Source organism: Colletotrichum spaethianum (genome assembly GCF_022836535.1).
Source record: "Colletotrichum spaethianum MAFF 239500 DNA, contig42, whole genome shotgun sequence".
Classification (NCBI taxonomy): Eukaryota; Fungi; Ascomycota; class Sordariomycetes; order Glomerellales; family Glomerellaceae; genus Colletotrichum; species Colletotrichum spaethianum.
In genome coordinates, this window is record NW_026054812.1 from 261298 (window position 1) to 277835 (window position 16538).

General features: G+C 55.3%; 5 protein-coding genes across 5 annotated transcripts; 3 read left to right on the plus strand and 2 right to left on the minus strand.

Moving 5' to 3' along the window:
- Nucleotides 1–1091: 1091 nt before the first annotated feature.
- ColSpa_11125 (uncharacterized protein) lies at nt 1092–2400 on the plus strand (the record flags this gene model as incomplete). The annotated part of the gene is made up of 2 exons (XM_049277337.1): nt 1092–1553; nt 1609–2400. The coding sequence occupies 2 exons, from the start codon at nt 1092–1094 to the stop codon at nt 2398–2400; spliced, it is 1254 nt and encodes a 417-aa protein (XP_049133294.1).
- Nucleotides 2401–2631: 231 nt separating this feature from the next.
- ColSpa_11126 (uncharacterized protein) lies at nt 2632–3330 on the minus strand (the record flags this gene model as incomplete). Its single annotated transcript, XM_049277338.1, has 1 exon — nt 2632–3330. One exon carries the CDS (start codon nt 3328–3330, stop codon nt 2632–2634), a length of 699 nt encoding a protein of 232 aa, XP_049133295.1.
- A 997-nt stretch (nt 3331–4327) lies between these two features.
- ColSpa_11127 (uncharacterized protein) lies at nt 4328–4657 on the minus strand (the record flags this gene model as incomplete). Its single annotated transcript, XM_049277339.1, has 2 exons — nt 4328–4600; nt 4643–4657. The coding sequence occupies 2 exons, from the start codon at nt 4655–4657 to the stop codon at nt 4328–4330; spliced, it is 288 nt and encodes a 95-aa protein (XP_049133296.1).
- Nucleotides 4658–7160: 2503 nt separating this feature from the next.
- ColSpa_11128 (uncharacterized protein) lies at nt 7161–7787 on the plus strand (the record flags this gene model as incomplete). Its single annotated transcript, XM_049277340.1, has 1 exon — nt 7161–7787. One exon carries the CDS (start codon nt 7161–7163, stop codon nt 7785–7787), a length of 627 nt encoding a protein of 208 aa, XP_049133297.1.
- A 523-nt stretch (nt 7788–8310) lies between these two features.
- Nucleotides 8311–12677, plus strand: ColSpa_11129 (uncharacterized protein; the record flags this gene model as incomplete). The annotated part of the gene is given in 2 exon segments (XM_049277341.1): nt 8311–8670; nt 8688–12677. The coding sequence occupies 2 exon segments, from the start codon at nt 8311–8313 to the stop codon at nt 12675–12677; spliced, it is 4350 nt and encodes a 1449-aa protein (XP_049133298.1).
- Nucleotides 12678–16538: the final 3861 nt, after the last annotated feature.

Below are 16538 nucleotides of genomic sequence, written 5' to 3' on the forward strand. Positions count from 1 at the left end.
ACGCGTATTTGCCCTTTCGCAAATGAGAGGTCGCCGTTGCCAAACTCCCCCGCTCTTGGGGCCACGTCGGGGTTTACCCCCAACCCCCAACTTGCCCACAGGCTCAAAATGTTGTGCGGCGTAGCAGCGTCGACCTCAAAGACTGGCTGATGGCCAAAAATCTTGACCCCCTCCTCAGCCAAGCTGTAAGGCAGATGGGAGCAACGGCCGCGGCCTCCATTGGACGAGCCCCCTTGCTCACCGGCCATCATTGACCAACATGGGCTCACTGGATGACCCCCCAATGTAACCTCCTCATCTGCGCCATCCGTGGATAAACAGGCCGCAACCGCCAACCGGCCCTGGACCATTGGCTCAGAGCTGCTGCTGAAGAGGGGCCGGATCTGCAAACATTTCGACTGTTGCACCAACGAACCGTTCCGCCGGGACGGCTTCGCCCTCACACCCCATCAGCAACGCCCGCACACATTTGTTTGTTTGCCAGCCTACCTGCGTGCTTGCCTGCCTGCCTGATGGCTTGTTGGGCAGGCGTCCACTAGATGATGCTTCCTCCGCGGCAGTTGAGGCTTCATCCAAAAGCCACTCAGCCCTGCTGATTTTCGTCTTACAGTAATGCCAGGTGTCTTCCAAGCATCGTCATCGCTGTGCTGTTGGTCAGAGAACAACAGGCCCGGTGAGGCTATTCGGCTACGAGGTCGACTGAAGAAAGTTGTCGTTGGTACAACGTCTCTTCCGTAGTGGATGTATCCACTACGGATGGCACCGCGGAAAGCTGAGGGTGTGCCCGTTTGGATCGACCCCGGCCTGGTCCTGCGTGAACCTCTCATCCCGGTCGGATCGCTCTGCTCCATTGTCCATGCCGCCGCCCACAATCGTCCGTATGCCAATTCAACCGCCGGTGGTATGCAAACCAGTCTGCTGGAAAATGAAAATGCTTGACCCATTACTCACCGGGGGCTTCTGCCGCGTGTATATATCCTCCACGCCCGGCGCGCTTCTTCCTCTCCCGCTCCCTCTCCCGGCATGCCCAGCCAACCGATGGTGAAGCGACGCGACAGTTACTGTCGCCTGTCAAGTGAAACATGAGCACAATGACAGGCGACTGCGGAGACCACACGTGCCCCTACCCGGGGGGCTTTACTTCCTACTCGCCTTCGGTAATCGGCAGTGCCATCTTTCTGGTGGCCTTTGCACTGCTGGTGCCCTTATCCCTCTGGCAAGGCTTCCGTTTCAGGACGCCTCTATTCGCGTCAACTCTGGTGACCGGCCTTCTTTTGGAGGTCTTGGGCTTCGCCGGAAGGCTGAGGCTTCGGGAACATGCAGCCAGTTCCACCTCCTTCTTCCTCTGGCTTTTCGGCGCCATACTGGGCCCGACCCTGATCGCGGCGGCCATCTGTCAAATCCTACCTCACGTCATCGCTCTATACGGCCTCGGGATTGGTTTCACCCGACCAAGGGCCGCCGTCCTCTTCCTCACATTTGCCCTTGCGCTTGTTGTTGCGCTGGAGATCGCCGGTATCGTGTCTGTCGTCTTTGGGCTCGGTGGCGTTCAGGTAAGAGTCCGTCACTTTACTGTCGAGAACCCACAGCGTTAACCAATGTTTGTAGACATCATCCATCCTACTTGCAGCTCTGGGTGTTCAGATCCTAGCACTGTTGCTCTTCGTGGGCCTGTTTCTCTGGTTTACCCAAAAGATCCCAGACCCGAAGCATATTGCCGTATACCAAGCACAGCGGTTCAGGAACTTTATCAAGAGTGAGTTGACAGGCTCCCAACTGCATCGAACGTTGAACTTACGATTCCACCAAGTGATACCCGTAATTGCTGTTGTCCTGGTTGGGCACACCATCTACCGTCTCGTCGAGTTTTGGAACGGTCTCGACAGCCCTCTTCAACGTTCTGAAGCCGCATCCCTGGTCATTGGCAGTGCTTTGCCACTGCTGGTGTCCTCGGTCTTGTGCGTATACCATCCCGGTGCCGCATTTGGTCGGGCGTGGAACCTGACCTCTCCACGTTTCCGTTCTGCGTCGTTTCGGTCCCGTCGTCCGGCGGCTCCGTCGCCTCTTGTATCGCCCACTGCGCTTTGGGACGAACACAAGGGGCCTCGCCAGCCGGGGTTCACTGCTTCGCGATTCCCGGACAAGAAGATGTCGCCTGTCGGTGTTGGGCCCGTCCCGTTGAGACAGTCCACGATGGCAAGCAAAGTTGCTACCAGTCCTGGCGAGAGATCGGTGACTTACCCGAGCCCCATCGCCTCAACGCACAAGCTGAGCCCCATCGGCTCGACACACAAGCTCAGCCCAACCTTCCACAAGACGCAGCAGCAGTCGGCGAACCCGAACCGCCACAGTACCAGGTCGAATGGAAAGCCCATGGTGAATAGCGAAGAGTTGTGGTAGACAGACGGGGCAGTGGCCCAGATCGGGCCGGAAGCCAATGCTGATGGGTGGGTACACAACGTACAGCCTCTCCTTCTCGCGGTAGCGTGGCGTTTGTCAATTCTTGGGTCGGACTCTTTGTTTTTGTTCTTGGATTGGGATCTTCTTTTCTTGCATATACCTTGGGCGGTCAGAGTTGATCTCTATGTGGGTGGATTCCCATGGCTCCTGCTTATTGAGTCGTCGATAGTTTCATAAACTCCAAGCTCCCGTGGCGTTCCTCCACAGGAAGTATGCTAAACCAAAAAGGGCACCTCCAAGGTGTCCGGCGTGCCCTATCCCAGTTTCTCGGGCGGTGCTTAAGCAGTAGGCGTCCACGGCGAACATGCCCAGGGCGACGACGCGCAACGGCAGCACCTGGTTCGTTCCAGAGAGGCGAACCTTTAGGGTGGGAAACATGCATGCCAACGCTGTGCCAAGGCCGGCCAGTACACCGCTAGCTCCGACGGCAGTCCTTTCCACGATGCCCTTGGCCCCGCGTCGGTACCTAGCATTGTGCAGATGGGCAAGGCTGGCGGTGAGACCGCTACCCAGTGCGAGTAGGATAAACCGGATAGGCGAGACGCCTAGTAAATAGAAGGATTCCACATATGTCTTGTATGTCGACATGTTGACGAAAAGGTGCAGTGGCTGAATGTGACTAAAGGCTGAGGTGAACAAGGTGAGTAGGCGAGGGTCGCTTGGGTTGAGCATGAAGTATCGATGCAAGAAGCTGGAAAGGCGCTTGCGATTGATAGGGAGCGGAGAGAAGACGGGGTGGAGGGCCAGCAGCCATGCGAGATGAACGGCGACGTTCGCCAGGGGAACACCGTAGAAGATGGCGGTCCAAAGTGCTCCAATATTGCTGGGCTCAAATCGCGAAGGATATCGAAGACTCGAGAACGACGCCATCGTGAGATAGTCAACCCGATTTGATGGGCAGGACGGAGGGGTTTGATATCCAAAGTGAAATATGGGGCACTAGACAAGAATATGATCGTATGTGCTCTTCCGCAGTTACTCGAATCTGGTAACTTTTCCATGCACTTTTGATTGTATAAAACCATTCGGATCACACTGAAAACGACATGGGCCGAAGAAGAAGGCAGAGAATGATGTCAAGCATTGATTGCCCTTGGCTTGAACTGAGGCGAAATTTCATGTGGTCAAATCTGTCGGGGCGGTTGATCCGTGCACTGTCGACCCTCTGGGCCGTGTCCGACTCGATGACATGACACTGTACATTCTCTCAACCAGCAGCGACAACAAAGCTCCATCACATACCCATCCGGCCCCAAGGGTATATATACCAGAATGACAGACTTGAAGATATGTGTCTCACACCCGGAATACCTGAGTTTGGTCTAGTATCCCCCTTACCTTTTCCTCAGGCTTCTTGTCTTTGGCCACTCGCCTCCGGCTCCTCTGTTGAATTTAGCCTGTCGCTAAGTTGGACAGCGACCAAGATTTCTTTTGGCCTCTGAACGCGCCCATTGTCTCTTCCTTTCTCCAAATCTACCATCTCAACAACGCCTTCGGTTTGGACTCCCTCGGCATCAGCATGTTGTTCGTCTCCAGCTCTCGGTTGATTGCCCGTACGCTCACTCCGAGAGTAGCCTGAGCTGCGCGACCACCGGTTCATGAAACTCTTTCTGTTGCACGTGTCCGTAGAGACAGTTGCATCCCTCTTACTGATTTGGGCGGTGCTTCCAAGCTGGCTTCGCAGTCCCAACAGGAACGACGCGTGTCTGAGCAATGGCTGCAGCGCTGGAAAGCAACCTACCCAAAGGCCGACGTGGAGCTCGGCATCAGTCCATGCTGCGACAGACAACATCTTGTACGTTCTGCATGGTGTCAGTAACCCAGCCCTCCAGAAACCTCGAGCAGCCGTCGCCAAAGCCAGTGGTACTTACGTGTTCTCACTAAAGTTTGTTGTAGTAATGATGTAGAGCCGAACGATGCCAGTGACGACAGCGAAGATGCCTAACGAGAAGACGAGCAAGATCTGAATCGCCTTGACGCCCATTTTGACGTAGTTCGTGACGACCCAGAGAGGAAGAGCCACCAGCATACAGTCGACAAAAACACAGATGCTGGCATGGGCACGCATCATCGCGCCCTCCTCTCTCCTGTCTTTGCATTGTCTCCAGGAAGCACCAAAGTTGAAGTAATCACTGAGCCTCTGCGTCAGCGGCAAATCGATTCGCGAGAGAGGGCTACTTACGGAATTTGCGAGCATTCTGTCAACAAAAAGAAGAAACCTGTAAGACTAACAATTATGACGATGCTGCTGAGGCCATATATGTTCCACGTGTACACCTCTGGCAGCGGAAAATCAGCACAGAGACATGTTTGGATTCGACGGGTTCGTACTGTTTTTGCTTAGGCGCGGCAGAAATGCCAGTATTGCCAATCGCACTGCTCCGGAGGCAAGGAGATAGATGAGTTTCATGATGGAAAGCCTCTGTTGCGGTATGTCAACTTGCGAACTCCGAATGTTGAGCGAAGGGGTCTGCTGACATTGAAGAAATGGAGCAGCGTATCTCGGGGTACATCCTCCATCTGGGCCCCTGTTCCATAATTGGTTGCATCCATTTCCAAGGCCGAGAGCGTTACACTGAGTGCCTGGTGCTTGTGTTATTATGTCGCGGCAGGTTCCTAGAGAAGATACGACGACCTACCCAGGCTACTGTTGCAATTAAGTCATCCCATCCTAGCGCCTTTACCATGACCTTCCGTACAAAAAGGCGGAGAGATATCAATATCGTCGACACGATGATCAAGGCCAGATTCAGGTTGAAGATGTGGTGTCCAGCAGAACCTGGATGGTACAACAACGACTCCATGTTGACACGACGACCGGTTGACGAAAGTCTTCTTGTGCTTCGAACGGTTCGAGAGTATTGCCAGTCATGGATTCGTAAGCCAAGATCTATGGCGATGATTCTGGGGTCGGCCAGTAATTATGAGTGCTGAGGCCATCAACCTTCAATTGATACCAACCACGTGGGACACAAAAACGTCAAAAATCATGGGCTCACTTGGCGCCTGATTAGCCACACGCCAAGGAAAATTGCAAGAAACTCTCGGATTCGCTGACGTTTGCCTCCAAAACCGGGCGATGAAGATAAGGTCTAGCCTTCGACGGCACGGCGAGTGGTTTGATGGCCTGGATAGACCACACTACTTGCCGAACGCCACTAATCCATGGACAAAAGCATCAAGCCCGGATATAGGAGCTTCTTTCGTTGTCGGAAAGTTACAGATGCTCACATTGGCCACACTTGCAGCGAGCTTCGTAGCCACAAGCTCAAGGCTGAAATTCAAGGGCTTGCAGGTTTCTCAACTGTGTGTGGCCTCTATCCACCGACCGCCACCGACTCGATACCAACTGGGAGTAATTCTCCGCACGATAAGGCCTCCATTGTTCTCGGCGTCATCATGATAGTTCGACGGCCTCGCATATGGCGAAAGCGAGGCCGAGACGGATCCCGCGTACGACGGATGTCTGAGGGGAATGTTGTCTAGCGACACCTGCTGTTCTAGGATGCTGGAGCAGTGTGTTTCCGACGCCAACAATAACAAAGTAGCGAGCGGTTCGGCCGTGTTCTTCGAACCCGCAGCAAGCGAATCTAGAATTGTTGATGCTTTTTCAAAGCTGGAAAATGAACCCTGCAGACCAGTTGACACTTTCGTCGATATGCAAAGTTTAGCATAATGCCACCCGCCGGATGATCTCCAAGCATAGCCCCACGGCGAATACCGAAGAATGCTTGTCTTATACAATAGCCGACGAAACAACTCCTGCCGAGAGTCGGGCAATTAGCAGGCGGTACAAATGCAATTGCTCAAAGCTCACACGTCTACCGAAAATGGTCTCTGCATTCCTCGCCATCCCCGCGTCCGGGTTTTCCCTTGCGAGACAGGGCATTCGCACCCGTCTTATGTGACGGTGCATGCCATCTCGCCAAAACCGGCTTATGAATATGTATCGGCCTCAAATCGAGAGCGATGGAGATGAACGGTTCGTTTTATGTTGACGGCGCTCGCGCTAACCAAGCGAATTGGAGAACCAACGGAGCCGTCCTGAACGACTTCGTCACCCAGCCATCTTGTGCCCTGCAACACAGTTCTTCTGGCTGCACTGGGTCCTTGCCATCGGCTGGTCTCAGTAGTGAGCATCGTTGACGGATGCGGACTCTGCCGATCCGTACCAATATATTGGATTTTGATTCCACCTCCCGCCCTACTTGCGTCACTCATCTGCCGGCCAGGAGAGCAGGCTTCAATAAATTCCAAGTCGAAGCTTCCACTCCATTGATTCATCCATAAACCGTTATGCGCCTGTGCAGTTACCACGAGCTGAGAAGGTTTGCCAAGAGAGAGCCCTTCTCCCTTTGTTTGAATGAAGCTAACCTCTAACCAGAGCCCTCGCTTCAACGCCAGAATATCCCAGTACCAATGCTTTGTCGATTCGATAACAGCACAGCCTTGTAGTCCGGACGGATAGACAGGAAGCTCACCTACCATCGGCGACACAGGTCCTCCCTTGGGTCGTGCACTCGGGCTTGTCCAAAATAAAACTGCCACAAAAAAGAAAAGGGAGAGGGGGGATATACCCAGCGCCACCCGTGGCACAGGAAATCCAACACATCGCCGTTTTCGTCAAGACGCGCAAACATAGCAAGATCGATCTTTGGGGAACACGACCGCCCAAACGCCAAACATCAAGCCCGCTCCTCATGAGTACCTCCTCTCGACCCGACGCCGTCGTCATCACTCAGACCGTGAACGCCCTCCTCCTCCGCACCTTCGCCCTGCTGCAGACGCCTCTCTCCGTCTTGACGCTGCACCAGGCACTGAACTTTGCGGACAAAGCCCTCGCGACGGCGTCGCATTTCCACCGCTTCGATCTCGAGCCCCGGGCGCACCTCTACCGCGGCCATGTCCTGCGCGCCTGGGGTCGCTGGCGCGCCGCGCATGCCGCCTACGTCCGCGCTGCGAGTGTGAGAGGGCAAGGATTCTCAGGCACGGACATCCGGGGCTTGACGAAATATTGTCTCGAGATGATTAGGTTCGAAAATGAGCGGGAAGAGAGGTTGAGACAGGCATATTTCAACTCTGTGAGGGAGGCCAGGAAAGACAAGGAAGGCAAGGAAGGGTCGAAGGCGGTGCGGTTTTCAGATCAGCGGAGGGTTCCTCGTATCTTCCACCGCCACGACGATGATGAGGGAGCCCAATCGGACGAGAGCTCTGGTGAGATGTATCTCATCTTGAATGGTAACGGTGAGGTCATTGGCAGCCGAGAGAGCTTGCCTGACTTACGGACAGTACGCGGCAAATTTATCTGCAGGTCGCCGACGGCATGAGCCTTTGAGACGAGACCATGCTTGAGGTTGTTACTGAGGTTGTTACGATTATGGGTCATGTTACCAAATATAGGCGAAAGAGTAATGTATGAAAGGGACGCAATTGATGAATCGAAACTGACTCCATGCGTTGATTGTCTAGCATCCCTGCCTTGGAATTCTTTGTCAAATCAACCCCCGGGATGGGTTACCACAACCATCATCTCGCTATCTACTTTATCCAAAAAAAAAAGCATGAACACCAGAAGCCTTTGAGCTTTTGTAGACTTCTATAACTGTCTATGCAACGTTGATAGCTGAAAACGTGACGGTGGTGCTTCTGGAAGAAGCCATTGAAACTTGTGTCTCTCGCCCTGGATCTTGATATGACCGTGGAAGCCCAGCATGTCCAATTCTCGCGGAATCTTTCTTTGGTTCCTTTCCGTGCTTACATGCCCTTTCTATTCTTAAGCTGTGGCTTCTATATGGCTCGATCAAAGCTCCTCATCTATCTGTATGTAACTTCCAGTATTCGTGCGATATCATGTCCGAGAACGACAACAAGACAAACCCCACCGGCGGGGACGATGTCAGTCAAACAAGCGGCAACATTCAAGATCTTTATGACCCTTCCAACTCTGCCGAAGATTTCGCTTCCACCTCTGGGCCCAAAACCACAAACGTTCCCGATAACACCGCCGAACCCACCTCGGCGCCTGCCGAGAACCAGACTACAAACTCCACGGCCCGCGAAGGGACGACGCAGGAGAAAGCTGCCTCCATAGCCAACAGAAGCACTGCAAGCTTACCACAACAAGCATACCCAAATGAAAATGTGGATGGCGGACCGCAACGGTCGATTGCGTCTCAGATAGACAACTATAGGGCTTGGTTCCCCCCGGCGGTGCAAACCCTCTACAGTCCGCCTTAGCAGACGACATTGCCGCGCCTTTCCGACAGACGGAAGGGGAAAGGAAAGGTTTACAGAGGCGGGTACATACCGAAGTTCCCATTATCGGCGCCGGTGCCGAGGCAATCAGCCCCCTGGACCTCAACCACGGCCCAGGGGTTGGAGCTGCGAAGCCCGAGCTTCACAAAGAAGAGTCGCGAAAAAGACACCAAGACTCTTCGCCGGAAGACACTGGTTTGATCCTTGGTCAAGAAGACATGGGCTTGGTAAAGGTCTCTGACCTCATCTCTCAGACCATTCCAAAAATAGGCCTCGATTCCAACTTGAGACCCCTTCCACCCATACCGCACGCTCCAGAAGCTACGATCCCAGCAACTCAACCCAACTTCACCGCAGCCCCGAGAAGAACGAGCAACTTGCCGCGGATTTCGATAGACACCCTCAACACCGCCACGACGGACGACCGCGACACTCTTCCCTCAGCACTAGCAAGGAGGCCGGACCTAGTATCGGCTTCGTTGCCGGTCAGCCCGACCACACCCATCTCTGCGTCTGGGGCCTTGACTCCGAGGGAGGTAGCCCGCCGTGAGAGAAATGTGAGATCTAGATGGCATATCCCCGACGATGAGTCGGACGAGGAGAAGTCCGCTCCAGCAGATGCTGCAGATAGCCCAGCCTCTCTACAGGCTCAGGGGCAAAGTCAGGCTGCCGAAGAAACACAAGGCACCCAGAAAAGTCAAGAACATCTGACTGAGGATCCTTTGCCGAGCCTGGCCGAAGCTCAATCAACCATTACCATCCAGACTCCGATTCCTACCAGACCGGTGAAGTTCAAACTCTGGAGATCGCCAGAATACGCCCCAGAACCCCTCAGGTCCAACCCGACATACCCTCCCATTTCTCTACCCCAACAACAATACCAAACCTTGTCATCACAGACAGCAACCCCAACCCAAAGCCACCAACCCTTCCGTTCCATCTCCGCCCCTCAGGCCTACAACGTCGAGCCACCCCGCGTCGGCACCGGTTTTGACCACCACCGCGTCCGCGCCCCGGCCCCTGGCACCCCCTGGCGTACACACCTCTTCATCGCACCTCAAGTCCTCCTCGGTGGTACCGCCGAACACGCAAGAATCATCGAAGCCTACAACGCCGCCTTCGACGCCACCTCCGAGGCCACTCAGACGTTCCTCTCGACACGCTACCGCTACCCGGACTACACCCGCGACGAAGCCGCGCGGCGCCGCAAGCTCGACTTCGAGGCCGCGACGGGGGAGAGCATGTCCGACGACGCCTACTACGCCCTATTCGACCTTGAGACGGCCAATGACGGCATGATATCGGCGTTGCTGGAGTGGATGCAGGGCCGGACGTGGGTCAAGGTGCCCTTTGTGAACCGCATCCTCCACCAGGTGTGCCGGCTCATGTTCACGTCGGCGCAGGAGGAGGCGCGGCTGCGGCTCCGATTCCAGCGGGACTGCTACACGTTGCAGGACGAGATCGACGCGGCGGATGAGAATACCAAGATGGAGAGGATGCGGGACTCGTGGCAGCGGATGGACGCCGCGGTGAAAAGGCAGTACAACTTTGTGACGGCCAATTCTGACGACTTCCGAGCCCCGCCGGAGGTGAGGCACAACTGCAACCTGGACGCCAGGCACTGGGACCCCCTATCCCACAGGTTCACCAGCCTCTTGCGCAACCGGCAGGACATCGAAGATACTATTGGGCGTCAGGGCGAGGTCCTGAAGGAGGATTTGGGCCAGCTGGGGTTGGTCTACGATGAGTTGGAAAAGAATAGTAGGGACACCACCGACTACATGCGCAAGAGGAAAGAGAAGGCTGTAGACCCAGAGTTGTTCCAGAGCACCAACCAGCGAGTATTGGACTACGCAAGATTCTTAAACGAGGAGGTCAACGTCGAAGAGGAGGTACGCCGGGCAACCACAGCCAAGTTTCTAGAGGCCGCCACTCGCCGGCTGCAGTTGCGCGACAGATACGCCCTCACGATGGACCAGGTCGCCGAGGACCTCCCCGAGCCCTCGGTCCCCGTGTTTCTCTCGCCTCAGATGCTGGACAGCCAAGAAATACGACCCGTGCCGCACGATCCGATGTTGGTTCCATCGGATCGCCCTCAGGCGGGAGGTTCTGAGAATAGAAGCCCGGAAAACTTTGTTGCCCCTGGCTCGGTAGACCCTTCACAAGTCCCTGCCCACCCGCCTGCGTCCCCCTTTCCCATGCGAGCGGGACAGCATGCCCCCGAGCCGCGGCCAAACTTCTCGAATCCATGGCAAGAGGTGGAATTGATGAGGCCGAGAGGATCATGCACGCGTTGTCAGATGCTGGAACGAGAGCTCCAGGCCAAGCAGAAAGATCTCGATGAGAGTCGTCGCGTGAACCGGGCCCAGTCGGCTGAGGTGGAAAAGCTCAAGGAGACTATCAAATCGATCCAGGATAAGGACACAGAAACGGCGTTTGAACACATCGACGACTACCAACAGATCGTCCGCACAGATCTACGCCAAGCACTGCAGTTCATCCTGTCGATGCTGGAGATGCATGGCCGGCGGGCCTACGACCAGGCAAACGTCCTCGAGACGTCTCTCCATTTCTGGCAGACCGGTGGATCGCTGGAAAACGTCCTGACCGAGCTCCAACCGCTGGCCCGGTTCGTCAGACGACTAGCCAACACGGTTTATGACATTGGGTCGCAGATCAGCAACCAACTCGAGCAAGTCGACTGCAAGAAAGAAGACCGCCTGCGTTTTCTCGACGAGAATGCTCGCCAGAGGCGCCTGATTCAGTCTCTGGAAGCGCAAATTGACAGCTTGACAACCCAGACGCAACAAGGCCTGGAAGCGCACGCAAACAAAGAACTCGAACTTGCAAGGACCATCCAACAGCAGATGCAGGCAGAGAGCGACCGGCTCAAAGAACAGATCCAAGACTGCCAGAAGCAGCTTGAAGACCTGAGGAGCGAAACTGAGAAGCGAGATATGGACGCTTTGCAAACAGCGGACAACAGCATACAGGATTTGAACGACAGACTGAAGAGAAAGGAGGTTGAACTGGGTGAACTCGAGGCTCAGAACAGGGCTTTGGAAGAACGGCTAGCAACTACCACAGAGAAAGTCGAAGCTCTCGGCAAAGCCAAAGAAGAAAGGGATGAACAGGTCAGGAACCTGGAGAAGCACGTCAAAGACCTGCAGATTCAGCTTGAGGCCAAGGCTGAAGCTGCCAAATGGTCATGGAAACCTCGTCCGCAAGCAGGCGATCCCAACTCTGAGAGCCAGCACAGCGATAGGATCTCTCAGCTGCGTACCGAGTTGATGGAGGAACTTGATAGGGCAGGATCACGGCCGTATCAGAGATTCGATACCGAGGCAAGGAAGGTTCTGCCGGGTCTAGCACGGGGTATCCTGTGGCCCAAGAAATCAGCAGCGGCAAACCAAGCGCCCGACCAGGGCGTCAAGGTTTTTTGGAGATTGGCGGCTTTCTCGAGAATGCGAGGCGAAGTAGTCGCAGCACTCGAGCGGAGAGATTTCGAGGAAGCATCCGAGAGGCTCAACCGTCTCCAGGCGTGGAACACTGAAATGGGCCCGTGGCAGACAGAGGCTCAAACGACGGAGGTTCTTCGAACCATGAATTTTCTCCGCTCATACGCCAACCTCGAGCTTGGGAAGATAGAAGGGTTCGGCGCCGCTTCATCAGAGAGGCTCCAAGTCGCCAGGGCTTTCTTCGACGAGGCGGTTTCCTCAGGTGACACAGAGACCCATACATCGTGGGATTCTCTAAAGGAGCACATGCGTTATCGATTGGATAGTGGTGAAGGGGAGCCTATGTGCGAGTGCGAATACAAGCCTCGGATTTGTCCGAAGCATCAGCGAGGTGGTGGAGCAAGGTACCATAACTTCATGGAGGCGGATGATCCGCAACAGGCTGAAATAGAGTTGACGCAGGACGCGTACAATTCACTTCGAGAACATGCTCAAGCTCTGTAGGCGTGTATGGCGTCGAGATGGTTGGAAGGTGCGGTGCCGCGTGTATCCTCCACAATAGGGGACCTAGGGAGGGTGATCTACAAGGCGATCGGCTATCGAGAGCTGACAAGGAGCAAATGAGAGGGCATGCCAGATGTTTGTTTGTTTATAACATTATTGTCGACTCGCGATTGCCGGGGATTTGGCTGCTATCGCCGGCGGGTCGTCTCCTTGTCTTGGTGTTGAGCATTCAATCTGAATCATGAGTTGAAGGAATGTATGTCTCAGTTTCCGCGCGGCCGGCTGAATCGTATGATTCCCCTTCGGTAAAGGCAGCAGGAAGTTGATGGAGACATCTTCCTAGGCGAGTACGGTCGAGGCGTTGGAATCTGCCAATGACAAATGCGGCCGAAGTTGGTGTAGTAGGAGTTGATGTCGGCAGTGCCAGGTGGGCGAGAAGTCAAATTGATGATGGTGAGAAGCCGGCGGTGGGGCCGAGAGGAGGTGAATGGGGCAATACGGGGATTGTGCCGCTACCTTGTCGACCCACGCATCTGGCGTGCGGACCCAAGTACCTCTCTACCAGATTCCTCCAAGGTCACTCCTCGCCTGGCCTAGTTAACCGCGCGGACTGATTGCTCACCCACACTGATGCATTCCTCACACTGACAGCTCGTCTCTCACTCCAAACCCCTCTCAACACTGATACCTACGCCAACTACAATTTGACTCCTCCTCACTATCCAATCAACGGTTTCTCTTCGCCTTGTTATGTCAGGCTATATGTTCCAATCTTGTCCGGTCCACAATTTAGCAAGCCTGAGCCAGACGGATCCGACCCTTGTCTCGGGAACGGCATCCTCGAGCCTCATCGGCGTAGCCAGTCGTGCTAGTGCACACGTCGATCATATCTACTCAACGTGGGCCCAGGACTGAACGAAGGACGGCGCCACCGTGTTCATCACTGCTGGGTGATGTGGGCGGCATGCAGAGTCGAGCCCAAGCCAGGAACTCCATGCTTAGCCGCGTTTGCTGTAATGGAGAGCGCCCGACGAAAACAAATGCATCCGGCGTGCTTCGAACCTGTCGCTTCCCACCGCCTCCTGCCGCACATCCTATTCACCGGTCAAAAGCACGGGGACGAGGGACCGCTCCTAGAACGCACTGGATCGATCAAAGACCATGGCAGTCGATACGCGACGTGGAGGTAGACCCGTGACGCTGGGCTAATCTATGTTAATCTACCAGCCTGCCAGTCCAGACTGCATCGTCCCGAATCTGGCGTCTCGCTTGGCCTGCGGTATGGTGCGCGTGAACCAAGACGGTTGCTTTACCAAGACATTCTTGGCCCCTGACGATGAATCAGACCCTCCCAAGGGCTACCAAGCTATCGGAGACAGATGCAGGAGGGAGAGAAATGAGCAGTTTTTTTGCACGGAAAATCCGGTACGCGCGATGCAACGCAACTGAGCCCGATGCTACGCCGTCCCGGCTCGGAGCAGGTATTCGTCCGCCCTCTCCAGCTAGGCGGCTTGGGCAGTGTAACCGACCGAACGTGAAAGTCTACCTCATGCTACAGTCCGCCGCCTTCGACTCCAGATTGATTAGATTAGGTGACCTGGCCAGGCCTCATTGGGCACCCCATCGGTTGGCTTTCTAACTAATACCCACAACACCTCGAAGCTCCCCTGATGAAACGCGCCTGTTTCCGGTGATGGCGGCGGCAAGGAACCGACAACTTGGAAGTGGTGTGCTGCGACAAGTCGACTCTTGCGAAATGCAAACCTTGGCTAGCCACATTTCCATCACGTTACCTGTACATTGTGTTTTCTTACGCATCAGACGTCAAAAACAAGACCGGGTGACGAACGCTTTGCGTGGCCTGGCTGAGTCTGCGCCACTCACTTCATGTCCCGTCCTCCCGCGATCCCGTCCAGCTTGTTTCCTCTGGTTCGTCCCGTATCCGGCGTGCCAGCCCAGGAACCCCCGCTGGAACGGCGCCGCCCACTAGCGGGCAGCCATGCAAATCGTTCAACGACCTCCCCTCTCGGGGAATCAGACGCCGGGCGACTACGGCCAGAAATCACGACAGACGGATCAAGGCTCGATGCGGGAAGGTCGAGCAACCGGGGCTACCCACTCAGGAGGTGATTTTGGAGAAGTAGATAGCATGTGCTGCTGACAGAACATTCCAGGGATCTCACACAGGGTACTTTTGTCTTGGCTCGCGCCAAAAGACACGGCCCGTACGACGGTTCTCTGCAACCTTGTTTCTGTCCCGTCTAGGCAAGTCATTTACGTATCTTCCAGATGCAGATATGTACCCTGATACTGGGCCCCACCTCGAATGTCACGATCTATGCGTTCTGATGCCGAAGTACCAGACTCTAGAAACATTTGCCCAGCCATGCCAGTGCCTGGGTCGTAGCGTAGCCATGTCTCTGTTCGAATCATCGGGGCCGCCCTGTCTCTTCCGTGGTTGGCGTAATTTGCCCAAATGATTGTGCCAACACACCCCCGGTACTTCCCTTTTGGGCTGCGAAGCGAACGAGTCCGAGTTCACGGCATGCTGCAGACGTTGACGGCACACCAGAGACGTCTGCCCCCTTGCCGCCGCGCCACAGGCCACTCTACTTTGACCTCCGTCAACTTTCACTCGCCTACTTCACCTTGCCCTACCCCCTCCCAAAGCAGCTCGCCCTGGCTTGCCGTCCTGCTGATCTGGGTAAAGCGACACAAGCAACGCCCAGGGCTTTGTCAAGATGACAAAACAAGGCGGCCAGCCGGCCGAGATGGAACAAGATGTTGCGGCCGTCTCTTTCTGGACAGGGGGAACCATATCAATCTAGATCCACGGCCCGTGCGATCCTCCACAGCAAACAAACTTCTCCATCTTCCCTCGCCTACCTCCCGCGGTCGAAGGCCTCTTCGTTGTGGGGAGGAGGAGATGGCGTCAGGGTTGTACCGGCTACCGGCATCAGAGACCTCTCGATGCTTGCTTTTGGCATTTCATCGTTGGGCATCGCCCAGGTATGTGTCCACGTATACCGTTCGAGTTCCCCATCGGCCATCTAAAGCAGCTATGCAGGAGCCGGTTGAGACTATCCACTTCGACCAAGGCTTGGCTGACTTTATGGGCCCTGGCGGGGAGTCGCACGGGGAAAATCTCCTCTCTCGCCAGACCGGCCCAGGAGCCCGTCGACCATCTGGGGAACGTGGCGCCTGGTCTCACATGCCATGGGGTTTGAGTGGCGTGCGGTCCTGGCATGAGAAGGCCCTAGGGGGCGTTGTGTAAGTGCGTTGTAAGCGCATGAGAGCGGTCGTTAAAGGGGTGTAAGTCCAAGCAGGTGGCCGCGAAGGGAAGGTCTCGAGATACAGCCCAGCACAGATATCATTGCGACATCCATTGGAGATATGGGCTGGCTGCACCAGTTCGGACGGTGATACCCTCCACTTCTTATCTGGAGGTTGCCTCCCGAAGGTTGGTCAGAGAGAAGGAAGACGACAATGGAGAGTTTACAGGGTTGGGGAGAGCCACGAGGAGCCAGCCACCATGGCCTAGACAGCTCGACCGCCGCATCCATCAATGACAGCATGTAAGTGGGAACCTGCAGGTGATTGCAAGTTCAGCAAAGTTACATGGCAGCCCTTCAAGCTTTTCGGATCGAGGACCATTTTCTCATGCGCCTCTTGCGAGCACGCATCAGTAGAACCCAAAGGGCGAGTTCGATAGGAAGCGGACTGTTCAGAATTACAGGAATACTGGGAAGCAGCCAGGGAAGACGTGCTTGGTGGAGCCAGACGTTGGCAGCTCCTTCCCAAATGGATATTTGCTCTCTGAACTTTATTTTGCTTCTTTTGTCACGGCCGCCAGGGTGAAGA